The sequence below is a fragment of the Varanus komodoensis genome, unplaced genomic scaffold (genome assembly GCF_004798865.1).
Source record: "Varanus komodoensis strain SLA01 unplaced genomic scaffold, ASM479886v1 scaffold44_3, whole genome shotgun sequence".
In the NCBI taxonomy this organism is placed as follows: domain Eukaryota; kingdom Metazoa; phylum Chordata; class Lepidosauria; order Squamata; family Varanidae; genus Varanus; species Varanus komodoensis.
The window spans coordinates 7,349,027-7,364,244 of NW_025336010.1; the positions used below are offsets into that span (position 1 = coordinate 7,349,027).

Consider the following 15,218-nt stretch of genomic DNA (forward strand, 5'->3'; position numbering starts at 1 on the left):
CGCACGAAGCTTGCTTTTTATTCATCCGACCGGAATGACAGAGCCTGACGTCAACCCCACTACTAGCCGAGGATTTTTTTTAATCCTCTCCAACGCGGGGAGGCGTCGGAGGCGGGTCCTGCCAGCCCGGCTGCCGGGTGGAAGGGACGCGCGCGTAGCGGGCGCCATGGATCGTTTCGCCTGGACCAGCGGCCTCCTGGAGATCCACGAGAGCCTCGTCACGCAGCAGCGCGGCGTCCGCCTCTACGATGGCGAGGAGAAGGTCAGCGCGGCCGGCGGGCGGTCCGGCGCGTTGGAGGGAAGCGCCCTGCCCTGGCGGGCGGGAGGCTGCTCCCGGGCCCGGCGCTTTCCGGGCCCGGCGCGGGGTGGGGCCTCGATGGCTGCGCGCGGCCCGCGGGCGCGCGGCTCCTGCGCTTTCCTTCGTCGGAGGTCCGCGGAGCTTTCCGCTTAATGAGAGCGCGCTTCCAGCTCGGCCCAAGCAGATCGTCCACAGCTAAGGGATGCGAGGAAGCTTGAGCCCTTGCGTGTCGTTGCTGTGTTTTTCTTCCGGTTTGCATGTTTACACGATGTTTTGCCTACTTTGTTCCGGTTATCCAGGGTGGGCGATTGTATCCTTGATGGATTTCTGCCTTGGACATTGCTAAAATCTGCCATACGCACTAGGTTTCTTACTACATCCTTTTAAAATCGACAGGTGGAGGCGAGTCGCTCTTTACACAGGCAACTCAGGGTTGCAATCCTGTGCATGTCCAGGAAGAAAAAAAAAAAAAAGTCCTACAACTCCCAGCACTCCTCAGTCAGCCATGTAGGAATTGTTTTTGTCAAAGCACGAGATTTCATAGTTTTCTAAGGCATGATAGGTTGACTTTCTTCCCTAACCCCCACACTCATTTTCTTCTTGCAGGGAGTATTTTGCAGTTGGCCAATCCCCCACCTGCAGTCTAAAATGATCACCCAGCAGCAAATCCAGTGGGTGGGACTTCTGCTGATTCTTTTAGCTGTCACAGGTACTGAACTGAGACTAGAGATGGGCAAAAAAGATTATCCATATTATTGCACTTCTCAGAACCAATTTGTGATGGGAACTCCATATATGTCTAAGCTTGTAGTGTATTCCATGAAAAAAATGCATGCAACAGCATGCACATATATGAAAAATACACAAAGACAACTACATACTATTGGGGTTAGAGCTAGAGTTTATAGGGTATTACAGAGTTACCTATAACAAATGGTTGCACACAATCCAACTACAAGCTGGTTCATTTAAGCCAGCATTTGCCTAATCTGCCCAGGCACAGCATGCCAGATAACATTCTTTAAGCTTGTTCTGTTGTCCAAACCCAGGTAGCAAAGTTTTGTTAGAGATGAAAACTGCCCTCAGATAAACCAACAAGCCACTGTGGCTTGTTTAAGTTGCAATAATTATATGAACTCAACATACAGAGAGGATCTAGGTGGTTGTTGAATAATGATTGTTGGCAAATGGTGTGTTGTTGCTATGTGCAACCTCCACAGTGTGGTTTTATTCTAGGTTGTTAACCATAAACAATCCAATAATAGAGCCCATGGTTTGTTGTTGAGTTGTGAATTCTGGTCCCATAGTTCAATCATAGTACACAGCTTGCACATAATAGCAATTCCTCCTGTAGCCTAGATAGTCATTAAATGCAAACCAAATCCATGAGTGAGTCTAAGTCTTGTTGCTTTATATAATTCCTCTGTGTTGTGTTTGTTTCCACACAAATCAGTCTGAAAGCTGACCTATGATGTAAACCACTGTCTTAGAAGTGGACCAATTTTCTCTCATTCTACAGTTTTTTGTTTTGTGAACTCTGCTTCCTGTTCATAAAATATTTGCCTATGCATAAGTAAAAAGTACAGAAATCTTGTCAAAAATCTTAATTATAAGACTGTTGTAGTAGCTATGTAAATGGAATACCTGAAAATAATTCCTCCCCCCTCCTTCTTACTAGGTGAAGTTTGATACGGGGGTATTGCTCCTGAGTACTCACAGATTGATCTGGAGAGATCAGAAAAATCATGTAAGTACTGCTACTGTGTTTACAGTTTCCATGTAATATGTGATAGAACACTTATGTCAGTTTACCCTCAATCATTGCATGTGAGCCCCATATTCCACCTTAAGACATTTTTTTAGTTTGTTAAATAAAAACTGCAGCACATTTAAAGGGATGTTAATGTGACAAGTAGAGATTCCTTAGAAATATGTTGCCTTTAAGGAGTCATCCCTTGCCTCTCAGCAAGAGTGACTATTAGTGGCCATACAACTGCAGACACAAAGGGAGGGCGATCTTACCACAACAACTGGGACCAAAGGAGCAAGCACCTCTGGGAGGTTGAGTAGCTCTTCTTTCCCAGTAAGTGAACGATCAGCCTCACCACAGTCATCATGCAAACAGAGGACTAACCATTGCAGAAAATTTGCATTCTATTTCCTCCAAAAGAGAGGTCTGTTTTAGTTGTTTTCTGTCTACAGAAGCAGTAGGGAAAATAATCTAGTCTAGCATTTCTAGAGGAGCAAAGGCTTCTGGGAGATTGCACCTCCTTCCTCCTAGCAATGTTGCATATATCACCTGCTCTCAGAGCACCTACTGCTACAAAATAATAGTTCAGGTGTTCTATACAGAGTGCTATATTGTTTTATAGTTGTGGATCATCTCAGAAGTCTCAATATTAACAATATTTCAGCCCAAAACAAGCTGTTTGGGAACACCTGAGCATTAGTAATGTCCAGACATGGGTAAAACTACACTCACTTTTCAGGAAATAACATGCAGCTTTTATTCTTTTCAAATGTGGACAATTCAATTCTGTGTATATGTATAAAAGCCCTCAGAACTTAACTGGACTTAGAGTGCCTTCAGATTAAGCTTTCACTGTGAATTTGCCTGCATTATTCATAGAAATTTTCATGGGGTCCAGGCTGCATCATCTTCAGTGTGCAGCTCTTCTGTATTTTCTCAGTGCTTCTTCAGTTTTGTTTCTTACCAGGAAAAAAATCCGCTGGGGGGAAAAGACTCAGTAGTTGCACAATGTCTTTTAATTGGCAGCTCTAAGATGTCTTTATCTGGAAGCAGTCTTACTTCCAAGTTAGCATGCATAGAATTACAGTCTTAATTTGAATACAAAAAGACATGAGTGACAAGCCCTCGATTAAAGCACTGATCTGATTATTGTTATTGCTAACAGTATGATTTCACAGGAATGCATCCCAAAAAGATCTTTGTATTTGGTATCCAGGAGCATTTAGGCTGAAACAGTGGCGTGCAACAAAAGTCCTAACTTTCTTAACCTTAAAAAGAGTTTGTTCCTTACTGCCCGGAAGAGACTTTGGGTGGGCTTGTATGATATGACAAGCCACAGCACTCTTGTTGTTTAACTGTTGTTGTTCTGTTGCATCATCTGAACCCCATCAGGTATGTTCAGCTTTTCGAAACCACAAACGAAAACAGTGGTGCCGCAATGACTTGTTGTTTCAACTGAACCTGGGAAACACAACTCACTGTGGTACCACAGCTAGAACCAGAAAGCTGCCTGGCAAGTGTAGCCTGTTGCTGATCTTGCCAAGCAGCTAGCCAGAGAGAGCCCCCGATGGCTGCAGTCTTGCAAAACTCTGAGAGGTGTCCCTGCACCGCCGGTCTCCTGACCTAAAGACTCCTTGGGGAAGCAGGTGGCAATCAGCTGGTTTGTGCCGGGGAAGGAGCAGCTGATTCCCAGCTACCCCTTTCAGGTGTGCCAGAGGTGCAAGAATCAACTGCGTAGCACTGCCTAGTTGGGGGTGCCCCACTCAGCTGACCCCCCTCACCGCCCTTGCACGCACTCCTCTGAGGGAAGCCCCTCTCTGACACAGGTGGTGGGGGTGGCCAATCAGCTTGGGGGCAGTGCCTGGTTGGGTGCTGCACCACTCACCTGGTTCCCCCCTCAACCTCCATATTTGGGGGTACCTCTCCAGCAAGCTGGAGTGAGAAAGCAGGGTGAATGCTGCCTCCCTGTTTTCTTTAGTTAGAAAGGTGCTTGGATGGGCACTGGGTTGGGGGTGCCCCTCTCGCAAGAGAGAGTGAGAAAAGGGAGTGAGAAAAGCAAAAGCCTGTTGCTGCTTATACCTGCTGCCATCCTCGTCTCTCATTTGGCCATGTTTCCCAGGTACCTTCACCCATCCTCCTTGACCTCACCTTGCTCTTTGAATCTGACTGCCTTTCTGGTAGTTGACCTTGGACTGTGTGTTATTGGATTGTACGCGTGTCTGAACCTGCTGCAGGACTCCACCTTGCACCTGTGCCCTGGTCCTGGAATTCCAACCTTAGCTACTTGTGGCCCATTCCCCAGATCTTACAGAGATGAAGGTGCCTGATCAGCTCTTTGTATTTTCTGCTACACTTCAGGGCATGAGCACTGTTTGCATGACAGTTTGAAAGCCATGGAGAGCCAAACTGCTCACAACCTTGACTGTCAAAGAGAGGAGTCTTGTTCCTCCCCATGCGGCCTCCTGGGATACTGCCTGGAGGACTGAGAGGGAAGGAAATGGCAGGAGGAGAGTCACCTGATTGTCTGTCAGTCACATCAAGGGAAAAAGGAAATTCTGGGAACCATGCAAGGTTCCTTTTGTGACATGTGAACCCAGCTTTGTGTCCAGACTTAACCCAATGAAGGGAATTTGGTTTGCTTGTGAAATATAAGCAAGTCTAAAATAGGATTTTCACAGTGCAAGCAAGAGGGATCATTTAAAGTTGTAGTATTCAAATATTTATATGGTAACTTGTGTTTTTTTTTTTTAAAAAAAAGTGATTATTTTGCTCTGCAATTAAATGTCTAAGACCAAAGTGAAAACTTTCTTTGGATGATCCCTTGGAAGAACCAAACGATCTCCTTCCCAGCTTTAAAAAAGTATTCCAGCTACAGGAGAAAGAAATGGTTAAAACAGATGGAAACTAAGAACATAATATGCATTCTTTATTTTTTAAAAAGTAATGGGGATCACCAAATGTTTGCTGATGTAAGCCCCAAATGCTCACCACTGTGTTGCAGTATTTGATAGTGGGAAAGGTCAAGGCCAAACCTAGCAATCAGTGATGGTGAGGCAGTTGGAATGCTAATTCTCCCGTCCTGGTTAGGTGCTGGATAGAATGGCAAGCCTTTCATAGTGTATTAAGTGGGGCCTGGCTCTGCATGTTTTTCTTCATCTGCAGATCCCACAGGCATGAAGCTAACCATTATAACAGTGGAGCTGTGCATAGCAGAGTTTTGTAGAACTAATTTTAGAGGGTCCTACAGAAAAACAGAAATTAATCAATTGAGGTTATTTTTTCCAAATCCTTTCCATTATCTCTGGCATTCAAAGCTTGTTTTTTGTATGGTACCACCATGCAAAAGTATTTTCAGTGCTCCATCTTCAGTGAAAACATAACTGAACTGGATCAACATCAGTGGTTTATCCAGGCACCTTATCTGATTAGGCACCTTATCTCAGGAATACAGCAAATGGCTGTGTTTTCCAAAGTGTCAAAAGCTGAATAAATCTTCCACTTTGGCAAATAGTCATTGCTGAAGCAGTCTGTTATAACCAACAGTGGGAAATAAATATCGAAACAGTCTTTGATCTTGGGTTATGGGTGGAACAATCCTGTGGCCTCCAGAAAGTGCCCGAGGGTGCATAGGATACTTTGGAGCCACAGATCCATGGTTGGAGACACTGCTTTGACCTCAGGGAGAGGAATCTGTGCTTGGATCCTGGTCTCCTTCACAGCAGGTGCAGAACTAATCGCATCAGCTGCCTCTCCAAGTCAAGAATGCTGCCTTGAAGAGGGAGAAAAAGGGAAATCTTAGTGAGAGCGGGGAGGGGAGGGGTGGTGCCAGGATCAGAGCAGCCTTGTGCTTTTCCAGGTTCCCCCCAAAAATGCAGGGTGGAAGATAAATGGACATATGAAATTATGAGTTCATAAGATTGTGCCCTCCATCACTGTTGGTAGTAATTATATTTCTATGTTTCCAGAGTTGCTTAGACAAAAAATCGCAGTGGTTCCTTTTTTATTTGTTGATGGTTTTGCTGTGTGCATACCTTTGTATAAAATTAACACAGAAGCACTTCCTGGTAGAAATTGTTGCAAAAACAGCACTGACATTCTGTAGTCCATTAAAATAAGTGCAATATTCAGTCAAAACTCTCTGTCTTTGTCTGTTCTTGTAGGAATGCTGCATGGCCATCCCTCTTTCCCAAATTATCTTCATTGAAGAACAAGCAGCTGGGATAGGGAAAAGGTAATATGTCTACAGTAAAATCTGTGTTGTTGGGCACTGTAGCTTCCCTAGTTTATTTCAGATATCTTGCAAGCATCTGTTCCATATCAAATTCTCTGTCTTGGAACCTCAGTCAAGGTTGAAAGTAGAATCATTCAAGAAATGAATGTCGCTTACTAAATAATAAAACTATCTGCAATATTTGTACAGCTGCCTGCCATACTTGCTGTGTCTTACTGTGGCCTTTGTTTGTGCTGGCTACTCAGCTTCCACAGATCTTACCATGTTTGGTGTCCATCAAGTGTGCAGCTTTCCTCTTGGGGTTTTATTCACTGGTGGCTGGTCAATGCAAACCAAAAAATACACAAAATTGGAGTTTAGAAAATGGTTTGCCTTTTTACAGGTTCCATCAGTGACTTACCCAGAAACTCCTAGACAACAGTTTGGAGTGTGCATGTAATTTTCCATGTCAGACCATGTGTGTGCTTTCTCCAAGCTGGTTCTCTCTAGATGTTTTGGCTTCCTATTGTTCACAATCATTAGCCATGGAGCTGATGGGAGCTGAAGCTGAAAACAACTACAGAGCACCACATTGATGAAGACTGATGTGGAGTCAGGTGTTCTGTTTATAGCAACTGTGTCTTTTTTTTATTGTTCTTACAGCAAACCAGGTACTGTTAAAAGTTACCCATTTTCCATAAAGACCTTAAGAAGAGCGTACCTACTGGATCAAAGCAAAACTTTATCTAGTCCAGCATCCTGACTCCCTGTTGGTCCACCAGATGCATATGAGAAGTTCCAAGGCAGGACATTAGAGCAGTAGCCCACTCCTCCTATTGCTTCCCAGCATCTGATAGTCAGAGGATGGCTGCCTCTTTTCCTGGATATATCATATAGTCACCATGTAAATCAATCAACTAATTCTTTTTCCAAGTTGTCTGACTTGGTGGCTCTCACTACATCTTGTGCAACAAATGCCATAGCTTAACTGCACCATGTGAAAAAGCAACTTTCTTTGGTCTGTCTGGAATCTCTAACCAAATAGACTGAGATGAAATAGTCTCCTTGAGAGATAGTTAATGTTTATTTTATTTATTAAAGCTCTTGTGTACTGTCTACATGAGCCAAATGGCTCTCTGAACAGTTTACAATGAAAGCTAAAAGAAAAAAACCAAAATGATAAACAATACAACATAATATATATAAATATGATATGGATCATAATGCAGCAGTCCCATATCTAATTGAATACAGACAGACAGACAGATGAACAATCCACAGCAACCCAATGACAGTATAAATAAAGTATGGCATAAAATAGCATAATTTTTACAACAAAAATAGTTTTTTTGTAGTGGGGGGAATAAAATGCTTTTAGTCTGGTGGCACAAGGCATAAAGAGTCAACACTAGGCATACTTGTCTGGGGAACTGATTCCACAATTGGGGCACCACAACCAAAAAGGCCCTTCCCCTTGTGGCCCTCTTTCTTACATCTTTAAGAAGTGACTCCCGAAAAAGGACCTCAGTGGATGATCTTTTTTTTTTTAGAAAGTTTTATTAAAGTTTTAAACTAATACTAAAAACATCAATTCTCACATACATCGGATTTACTGAGTCAACCCCTTACTACATATTTTTTTAACCTTCTATAATTATATTCAAATCAGTTTATAATAACTTGAGAACATCTCTAAATTTACGCCAGGTCCCGTTTCTCCAGCCAATTATAGAAAAAATCCCAAGTTTGATAGAAGTCAGTGTCTTCTTTCTCCTTCAGTGATAAAGTCAATCTATCCATTTCTGCACAGTCCAGAATCTTTCTTAAAATCAGTTCATCAGTGGGTAGTTCCTCACTTTTCCAGTACTGAGCAAATGCAATCCTTGCTGCTGTGATTAAGTGTAACATCAAATACATTTCCTGTCTGTTAATATCTTCCGGTATGATGCCTAACAAGAAAACTTCAGGTTTAAAAGCTAAGGGTTTTTGTAGTATTTCCTCCAGCCATTTATGTATTTTAATCCAATACTTTTTCACATTATCACAGGTCCACCACATACGATAAAAAGTACCCACTTTATGTTTACATTTCCAACATCTATTTGACATATTTGGAAACATCTTGGCTAATCGGTGACAAATACCATCTATGGAACATTTTATATAAATTTTCTTTATACGAAGTTGCTAATGTTACCTTAATATTTCTCTCCCATAGTTTTTGCCACTTTTCTAGTTCAACATTATATGTGCCCATTTTGTGCCCATATTATCATAGTTTCCTTAACCTGTTCCCCTTCCATTTTCCTGTCAAGTAAAAAATCATATAATCTTTTAATCATTTTCTCATCTGTTTTAAGCATCACTTGATCTAATGCTGTTAAATCTTTGTAAAACCCCCATGCTTTACAATCTTCAGCATATCTCGATTGCATCTGCACCTTATACCACCAGGAGATATTAAGTCCCTGTTCTTGTATTTCTTGATCTAGTTTCAGGCCACCATCCTTATCCAAGATATCTTCATATCTTATGATCCCATCAAAGTTCAATGCAAAGTTCAAAGCTTCCATAGGTGAAAGCCATCTTGGTAGTTTATTATACACTTTTGACTTTGATTTTTCCCACACCCTCAGTGGATGATCTTAAGATCCAGGTACACATATATGGGAGGAGGCGCTTCTTCAGATAGCCTGACCCTAAACCTAATATTGGCTTAGGCAATAATCAGGCAAAATGATTCCCTGAAAATTCCAACATGGGGTGGGGTTGTTGGTTTTTGCTTTTTTTGGTCCCATGTCACTTGATAGAAAGCTAAATAAAACATCAAAAATGTGCATATGTTGTTTTTAGAATACCAATTTTAGAGCTATTCAAGTACATCATTCTCTTTCCTCCTTTTTCCTTCTCTTCAGTGCCAAAATAGTGGTTCACCTTCATCCTGTACCTTCCAACAAGGAACCTGGTCCTTTCCAGAGTAGTAAATACTCCTATATCAAGCTTTCTTTCAAAGAACACGGTCAGATTGAGGTATGTATATGTGTTGGCTGAAGGAGCGTGATTATATTGGAGTGGCTTTACAAATTGCCTTTGTGTAATGGTAGAGCCTGCAGAATTGTAAGTTTCAGTGGAGGTCTTGGATGCTTTAATGCCAGGATCTCCAGTGAGGTGCCTGTGGGCAGCATGTACTGACCAACATGGTTTTTGATACCTGTCAGGCTTCCTCCCTTTCCTGATATTTATTTTTTTTTCTTAAGATTTTTTTTAACTGGGAGGCTAGCAGACTACAGAGTGAAGTGCTATCTTCCAATGATATTTCTATCTGGATTCAAAAGAGTAGGTTTCCATTTTGGAGCTCAGGCCATACCTCTGATTGAGTTCCTTGGGCAGCTGGCTTTTATTTCTGTCTCACCAGTTTGCCTTCTGGGAAATGAGTGTTCCGTGACTGGCCATGTCCATCTTAGCAGCTGTTATATGAATAGGCCACCCTCCCATGGCAGCCATTTTGTGAGAGTATTCACAACGCACTCTCAAAATTCCAGGTGTGCCCACCCACCCAAAATGGTTGGGACCTCTGCTTTTCTGGGTGTAAAGGGAATCTATCATATAAGTATTGCAGGTGATTGTTGTTTATCTTTCTTTGTAACAAGCTGACTTTGTTGCAAGACTGCAAAGTTTTTGTAACCTTTAATGATGATTGAAATTCAAATCTCTTTTTTGTATTGGCCTTATGCAAGCAGTTACTTTTATTAACAAAACGCTAAAGATAACTGAAATTTTGATGCATGGTTGAATAGACTTCTTTTTGGAATCTGTCATCATACAGTTCTACAGGAGGCTGTCAGAAGAAATGACTCAGCGGAGATGGGAAAACCTGTCTGCTTCTCAGACCATAGAAGTTAATAAAGGTTCACAGGTATTTGTGCAGTTTGTCATGATTAGACCCCTCCTTTTGCAAACAAGGCAGATGTTCTTGGACTTGCTAGATTTCAACACATAGGCTATCGAGGAGCAGGCAGCTTCATAGGGTCATGAGAAATGCTGCTGCAGTACTGTTTGCAACTCAGTACCCAATGCAATAATTCTTAACATTTTGGAAATAAAACTCACTGTCTTACAATAGAACCTTATACATATCTACTGAAAAGTGAATCCCATTGAGTTTGGCTGTGCTTATTTTTATTTCTCCTTCATGGATCACTGCCTTGTCGTGGCAAAGGGGCTTGCATAGCTCAATGAAGCTATGAGCTATGCCATACAGGGCCACCCAAGACGGACAGGTCATAGCAGAGAGCTCTGACAAAACGTGATCCACTGGAGAAGGAAATGGCAACCCACTCCAGTATCTTTGCCATGAAAACCCCATGGACAGTACCAAACGGCAAAAAGATACGACGCCGGAAGATGAGCCCCTCAGGTCGGAAGGTGTCCAATATGCTACTGGGGAAGAGCAGAGGGCTAGTACTAGTAGCATCAGGAAGAATGAAGCAACTGGGTCAAAGCCGAAAGGACATTCAGTTGCTGACGTATCTGGTGGTGAAAGGAGAGTCTGATGTTGCAAAGATCTATACTCCATAGGAACCTAGAATGTAAGATCCATGAATCAAGGCAAGCTGGATGTGGTCAAACAAGAGATGACAAGAATGAACATCGAAATCTTAGGAATCAGTAAACTAAAATGGACAGGAAAAGGGGAATTTAATTCAGATGACCATCAGGTATACTACTGCGGGCAAGAATCCCTCAGAAGAAATGGAGTAGCCTTCATAGTCAATAAAAGAGTAGGAAAAGCAGTACTGGGATACAATCTCCAAAATGACAGAATGATCTCAGTTCGAATCCAAGGCAAATCATTCAACATCACAGTAGTCCAAGTCTATACCCCAGCCACTGGTCCTGAAGATGCTGAAGTTGACCAGTTCTATGAAGACCTACAGCACCTTCTAGAATTAACTCCAAAAAATGATGTCCTTATCATCATGGAGGATTGGAATGCTAAAGTAGGAAGCCAAAAGATAACCAGAATAACAGGCAAGTTTGGCCTTGGAGTACAAACTGAAGCAGGGCACAGGCTGGTAGAATTTTGTCAAGAGAAGACGATAGTCATAGCAAACACTCTTTTCCAACAACCCAAGAGACAACTCTACACATGGACATCACCAGACGGTCAACACAGAAATCAGATTGACTATGTGCTCTGCAGCCAAAGATGGAGAAGCTCTATACAGTCAGTAAAAACTAGACCAGGAGCTGACTGTGGCTCAGATCATGAGCTTCTCATTGCAAAATTTAGGCTTAAATTGAAGAAAGTAGGGAAAAGCACTAGGCCACTCAGGTATGACCTAAATCATATCCCTGATGAATATACAGTAGAGGTGACAAATAGATTTAAGGAATTAGATCTGATAGACAGAGTGTCTGAAGAACTATGCACGGAGGTTTGCAACATTGTACAAGAGGTAGCAACTAAAACCATCCCAAAGAAAAAGAAATGCAAGAAAGCAAAATGGCTGTCTGAGGAAGCTTTACAAATAGCTGAGGAAAGAAGGGAAGTGGAAGGCAAGGGAGAAAGAGAAAGATACACCCAATGGAATGCAGAATTCCAGAGAATAGCGAGAAGAGTTAAGAATGCCTTCTTAAATAAACAGTGCAAAGAAACAGAAGAAAACAATAGAATGGGGAGGACCAGAGATCTCTTCAAGAAAATTGGAGATATGAAGGGAACGTTTCATGCAAGGATGGGCATGATAAAGGACTAAAATGGCAGGGACCTAACAGAGGCAGAAGAGATTAAGAAGAGATGGCAAGATTACACAGAGGAACTATACAAGAAAGAGCTTAACGTCCCAGATAACCTCGAGCCAGACATCCTGGAATGTGAAGTCAAATGGGCCTTAGGAAGTCTGAGCAGCAACAAAGCTAGTGGAGGTGACAGTATTCCGGCTGAGCTATTCAAAATCTTAAAAGACGATGCAGTAAAAGTGCTACACTCAATATGCCAGCAAATTTGGAAAACTCAACAGTGGCCACAGGATTGGAAAAGGTGAGTTTACATTCCGATCCCAAAGAAGGGCAATGCCAAAGAATGTTCAAACTACCACACCGTTGCACTCATTTCACATGCTAGCAAAGTTATGCTCAAAATCCTACAAGCTAGGCTCCAGCAGTATGTGGACCAAGAACTACCAGAAGTACAGGCAGGATTTCAAAGAGGGAGAGGAACTAGTGATCAAATTGCCAACATATGCTGGATCATGGAGAAAGCTAGGGAGTTCCAGAAAAACATCTACTTCTGCTTCATTGACTATGCTAAAGCCTTTGATTGAGTGGATCACAACAAACTGTGGCAAGTTCTTAAAGAGATGGGAGAACCAGACCATCTTATTTGTCTCTTGAGAAACCTTTATTTATTTATTTATTCATTCATTCCTTCCTTCATTCATTCATTCATTCATTCAGGAAGCTACTATACCAATCCATTCGCCGAAGCCTTGGGGCAGGTCACATAAATAAACACAATATAAAAATACAATTTGAGTCGAATGTGGGTCAAGAAGCAACAGTTAGAACTGGGCATGGAACCACTGATTGGTTCAAAATTGAGAAAGGAGTTCGGCAAGGCTGTATATTGTTGCCCTGCCTATTTAACTTATATGCAGAGCACATCATGAGAAAAGCGGGCTAGATGAATCACCAGTTGGAATTAAGATTGCTGGGAGAAATATCAACAACCTCAGATATGCAAATGATACCACTCTTGTGGCAGAAAGTGAAGAGGAACTAAAGAGCCTCTTGATGCGGGTGAAGGAGGAGAGCGCAAAAGTTGGCTTGAAACTCAACATTAAGAAAACTAAGATCATGGCATCCGGTCCTCTCACTCCCTGGCAAATAGATGGGGAAGAAATGGAGGTAGTGACAGATTTTATTTTCCTGGGCTCCAAGATCACCGCGGATGGGGACTGCAGCCAAGAAATTAAAAGACGCTTGCTCCTGGGGAGGAAAGCTATGGCAAATCTAGATAGCATACTAAAAAGCAGAGACCACCCTGCCAACAAAAGTGCGAATAGTCAAGGCTATGGTTTTCCCAGTTACAATGTATGGCTGTGAAAGTTGGACCATAAGGAAGACTGAGCACCGAAGAATTGAGGCCTTTGAATTGTGGTGCTGGCGGAGACTCCTGTGAGTCCCTTGGACAGCAAGGCGATCAAATCTGTCAGTCCTAGAGGAGATCAACCTTGACTGCTCCTTAGAAGGCCAGATCCTGAAGATGAAACTCAACTACTTTGGCCACCTAATGAGAAGGAAGGACTCCCTGGAGAAGTGTCTAATGCTGGGAAGAAAAGAAGAAGGGGACGGCAGAGAATGAGGTGGCTAGGTGGAGTCACTGAAGCAGTTGGTGTAAGTTTGAGTGGACTTCGGGAAATGGTGGAGGACAGGAAGTCCTGGAGAAATGTTGTCCATAGGGTCGTGATGGGTTGGACACGACTTCGCGACTAACAACTGTCAGAAAACCCCAGAATTTCAATTTGTGAGAAGGAAATAAAACTTGGGTTCGTGGGAAAGATCAAGCGTCCAGACCATCTTGGCTTTACTGTATGACCCAGGTTCCAGCGGTAGACTCACGATAATGCATTACCGGGCAGGCAGAGGTGAACTGCTGCAAAGCTTCAATACCATTACAGGGCATTATACCCTCCCAGTCACGTCACAGGTACAGGGCAATTGATGACAGAATACAGAGATTAGAATAAAATTCTGAGGTCATCACATACAGAACAGATAAAGGAATGTCAGTCAATCATACAGTAACAATGAGATTACAATATTTCTAATTGCAGTGTACTGACACTTTAGTTGAGTAACTTGAATCCATCTCCAGGTCTGCTTAGACATGTAAATTCAAGCTACTGAGAAACTATCCATGAACTCAGACCCTTATCTAGTCTCTAGACATTTTGAATGACCAGGGCACATGAAGCCCTCTGGGCTAGCAAGATACTTCCTGGTAAACTGAATTCCAACAATGATTATTTAACAATTGTGAAGGTATATAATGCATATTTGGATGGACTGGTCTGTCTGCTGTAGCCCACAGCTAAAGGTGAGAGAAAGGAATGGGGGAGGAATGCCATTTGAAACAGTGACTTAGCTTGGTTTGAGAAGGGAGTACAGGATTGATTCTACAATTTCAAAAGCACACAGAAGCAATGCTTTTCTGACAGGATTTATCCAAATTTTCCCAACACGACAACAACATTGTAAATTTACATGAATGAATTTATAGTTGCTGTCAGAGAACTAAGAAGGCCAAAAGATCAGATAAGCAGCATGTATTTCCTGCATGTCTGAATAAACTAAATGTTCTTCTGTTTGGACCCCGCCCCCCACCCCAGACTCTGGTTTCTCTTGTCACTATCAACCTCTCCAATGGTACAGTATGAGCAATATTGTGCCCAGAGAGAGGCCACACATAGCTGGGTTACAATAGAACATATCCTTTATCTGCAGCAAATCATCTACGCAGCAGAGTTTCTAACTTGTTTTTCTGGAAAGGCTTCTGTTCTTTTAACAACTGCGTGACACTAACAAGTGAAGAATTTTCCTGCAAGGTATTCTTACTAAATGTGTACCTAGCACTGTCATTCCTAAAAGGGCCTTTTCTGCATACTCAAGCCCGCCCCGTTTCAATTCATGCCTCTTGACCTCCCTTTCTCGGACTCCAGTTAACTCTACAGATATATACATTTCTGTTACATAGTAAGAAAACACGAGTTTGCTAGCAAAGGTCCAGCCGTTCTCCCTTTGAGCCAAAAGGAAGGTTCTGCCCTCAAACTAGGTTTCCAAAGGGTCGGAGCGGCTCTGACACGCCTAGCTCCTAGCGCAGAAACAACTCTTAATTCGTAGACGCGCAGCGGAGCTTCCGTTGCTCCGCCTCCTCTGCCCCGTCTCCCAACTGGAAT

At 42.6% G+C, this 15,218-nt stretch overlaps 1 protein-coding gene across 1 annotated transcript; it reads left to right on the top strand.

The window, feature by feature from the left end:
- The first annotated feature begins 34 nt into the window (after positions 1 to 34).
- Positions 35 to 10,258, top strand: LOC123030347 (vacuolar protein-sorting-associated protein 36-like). Its single transcript, XM_044444201.1, has 5 exons — positions 35 to 262; positions 1,977 to 2,045; positions 6,209 to 6,279; positions 9,174 to 9,288; positions 10,085 to 10,258. Exons 1-5 carry the CDS (start codon positions 35 to 37, stop codon positions 10,256 to 10,258), a joined length of 657 nt encoding a protein of 218 aa, XP_044300136.1.
- Positions 10,259 to 15,218: the final 4,960 nt, after the last annotated feature.

What these genes read in the sequence shown, in the direction of transcription:
- LOC123030347 (XM_044444201.1), top strand. Translation starts at nt 35, where the DNA reads ATGACAGAGCCTGACGTCAACCCCACTACTAGCCGAGGATTTTTTTTA. An exon ending in TCTACGATGGCGAGGAGAAG is followed by an intron (nt 263 to 1,976) that starts GTCAGCGCGGCC and finishes CCTTCTTACTAG; the next exon opens with GTGAAGTTTGATACGGGGGT. An exon ending in GCAGCTGGGATAGGGAAAAG is followed by an intron (nt 6,280 to 9,173) that starts GTAATATGTCTA and finishes CCTTCTCTTCAG; the next exon opens with TGCCAAAATAGTGGTTCACC.